Raw genomic sequence first — 2,811 nt, 5'->3', positions numbered from 1 at the left:
TTGAAGAAGTTGATGAGAGATTGACCAGAGAGGAAAGTGTTTGTTTCTAATACTTTCAGATGCGTCGGATAGATAGATAGATAGATAGATAGAGATAGAGAGAGAGAGAGAGGAGGAGGAAAGAAAGAGGGAGAGTGAGATGCACTAAACATAGGTTTATCGTATTTATTAGAGACTCGTTCTCAAAAGAATCTAATGCATAAACGAGTGTAATCAACAATCATTTTTAAAATTATTTTATTCAGAATGATGACCATAAATATTTCACATTTGAATTCCTATTTTATTATTGTTGTTCACCTGTTTTGTTTGTTTATGTATATATTTGCGAAATTGCTCTTTTAACTTGAACGTAAAAGGTAGAGATTGAGGTGGGTGATTTATTATATCTTGTACCTAACGCCGGAAAATTCATATAGTGTTCTTCGACAGAATTTTAATGCCGTTGAATTCTCTTAATCGGTGGAGCGTCTGAGGAATTCTTTGCGCTGTATAGTTATGGCAATTTATATATATTATTCAAATCCCATCTCAGTCAAATGGCTTCAAACATCTGAAAACAAAGACGATAAAAATAAACCAAGAGATGTAAGTATGCCTTATATATATATATATAAATATATATATATATATATATTTATATATATATATATATATACACATATACAATACATATACATACATACACACACACATATATATATATATATATATTATATATATATCGCTCAAGAGATCAAAACAATTCGAATACGATACATTACTTCGTAATTTTAAAATTGCAAAAGTGTCTAATTACGACTTACCTATGCCACTGTTCTCACTTTCTAACACGCTCACAGTTTCGTAAATATAGGAGGCAAGCACTATATGTCTGCCAGCTGTGTATATATTGGGAAGGTTGTTGATTATTAAATATTAATTAAGACGATATGTATAAAGGGCCGGAATGCGTGGCATTTCTTCTATGTAAGAACACTAAGCATCCGTAATTAAATTAAATTAAAACAAAGTGAAACCCAGAAATTTCACACCAATACAAATGTGGAAATTACGCAAAAGAATACAGCGAATATGGGAAATTTATTTCGGGAAATGTATTTGGATATGAAGATTTATTAAACAAATATTAAGTGATCGATGTATGGAGGATGGGAAGTCATAAGGATTTCCAAAATAATAATAATTCTTAACGTACACATATAAACTTGCTCACAAATCCAAACACACAAACACATACACACACATTATATATATATATACATATATGCCAACGTATATCTATGTATAGATATATATGTGCATGCGTGAGAGGTATCAATGTGTGATGTATATCTATATATATATTATATATATATATATATATGTGTGTGTGTGTGTGTGTGTGTGTGTGTGTGTGTTTGTATATACATATATATATACATGTTATACATCTATGTCTATAGCCATATATCTCTCCATCTATGTATCTATCTATCTATCTCTATCTATCTATCTATATATATATATATATATATTATATATATATATATATATAATATATATATATATATATTATATATATATATAACTATCTCTCTTTATACACACATACACACCACCAGCACCACAACACACAACATTAAGAGAAAGCGATATTATTTGCCGTAATGTTAAACCTTTGACAATATATTACAACTTACCTTTCAGTGATGTTTATTGACACTCGTCATCACCAAGACCAGTATCGGTGCTAACACTATCGTTTGTTGGTGAGTCTGAAAGAGAAATAGATAAAATATATTAGTAATTGTATATAGGTACAATATTTATGTGCATATATATGTGTGTGTGTGTGTGTTTGTGTGTGCGCGTGTGTGAGTATAAAAACTTCTTCCCCAAAAAGATAGTAACATACTGATAGAATATTGTATAGCAGTAAAAAATAGTTTTTTTTTAAATGCTCATAGACTTTCAAGCACATACACACACACACACACACACCACACACACACACACACACACATTTATATATATATATATAATATATATATATATATATATATATAATATATATATATATATATATATATATATATATATATATATATATATATATATATATTTATTTATTTAAAAGCAAAATAAGACAAGGTAGAAAATGCTATAGTAATTTTATCATGAAGAAGATTTTTGTACCGGTTTCAGCCTTTGCGACTTTTTCAACTTAAGAGTAAAGCATGAAAAACAATCGAATTGTGGAAAAATGAAATGAAATGTATTTTTTTAAATATTTCTATAGTTTCAAATGCAAGGGACATTTTCATTTTTTCTCCATGATTCTGTCCCTCATTTTTATTTATGCGAGGTCTTGATAGCAGGTAGCAGGTAGTAGAAGTCCTAATATTTAATATGAATTCTTTGTGTGAGTGAGTTGATTAAGAATCATGTGATATGGCATAGTGCGTTGAGTTTCCTTACCGTCTGGAGGGGTCAGTCCACGGACGCCATAAAAATTATGGAGTGTGGCTCCAATCGTTGGTAATTCTGGAAGAAAAAAAAGGTAATGGAGATCATACGTTTAGAAATCATAGAAATCTACATATATCTGAGTATGTGTGTATCTATGTGTTGGACAATTTTGTAGACCTAAAAGTTTACAGTTTGGCCACAGTACTTAACTTTGATTAAGTGTTAAAAGGTGATTTTTATTTCGTAACTTACCTATTATAGACGTCCCTTCGTAGAAACGAACGTCACGTGTCACTGTCTCTACGGCAGGCAAATCTGAAAATATAGGGACAAAAATTATATATAAACGTGCGAGAGATG

General features: G+C 29.8%; 1 protein-coding gene across 1 annotated transcript in view; it reads right to left on the bottom strand.

Annotated features, from left to right (window-relative positions):
* Positions 1-259: 259 nt before the first annotated feature.
* Positions 260-2,811, bottom strand: part of LOC118765699 — an 8,104-nt gene continuing 5,552 nt past the window's right edge. The window contains exons 4-7 of the mRNA XM_036508078.1: positions 2,704-2,766; positions 2,461-2,526; positions 1,683-1,757; positions 260-553 (exon numbers count right to left, since the gene is read on the bottom strand). Of these exons, the coding sequence (XP_036363971.1) occupies positions 1,696-1,757; positions 2,461-2,526; positions 2,704-2,766 (191 nt within the window). The 3' untranslated portion in view covers positions 260-553; positions 1,683-1,695. The remainder of the gene's footprint in view (positions 554-1,682; positions 1,758-2,460; positions 2,527-2,703; positions 2,767-2,811) is intronic.

The sequence above is a fragment of the Octopus sinensis genome, linkage group LG13 (assembly GCF_006345805.1).
Source record: "Octopus sinensis linkage group LG13, ASM634580v1, whole genome shotgun sequence".
Classification (NCBI taxonomy): domain Eukaryota; kingdom Metazoa; phylum Mollusca; class Cephalopoda; order Octopoda; family Octopodidae; genus Octopus; species Octopus sinensis.
Note: the sequence above shows the minus strand (reverse complement) of the source record. Positions and strands in the feature narration are given on the sequence as shown.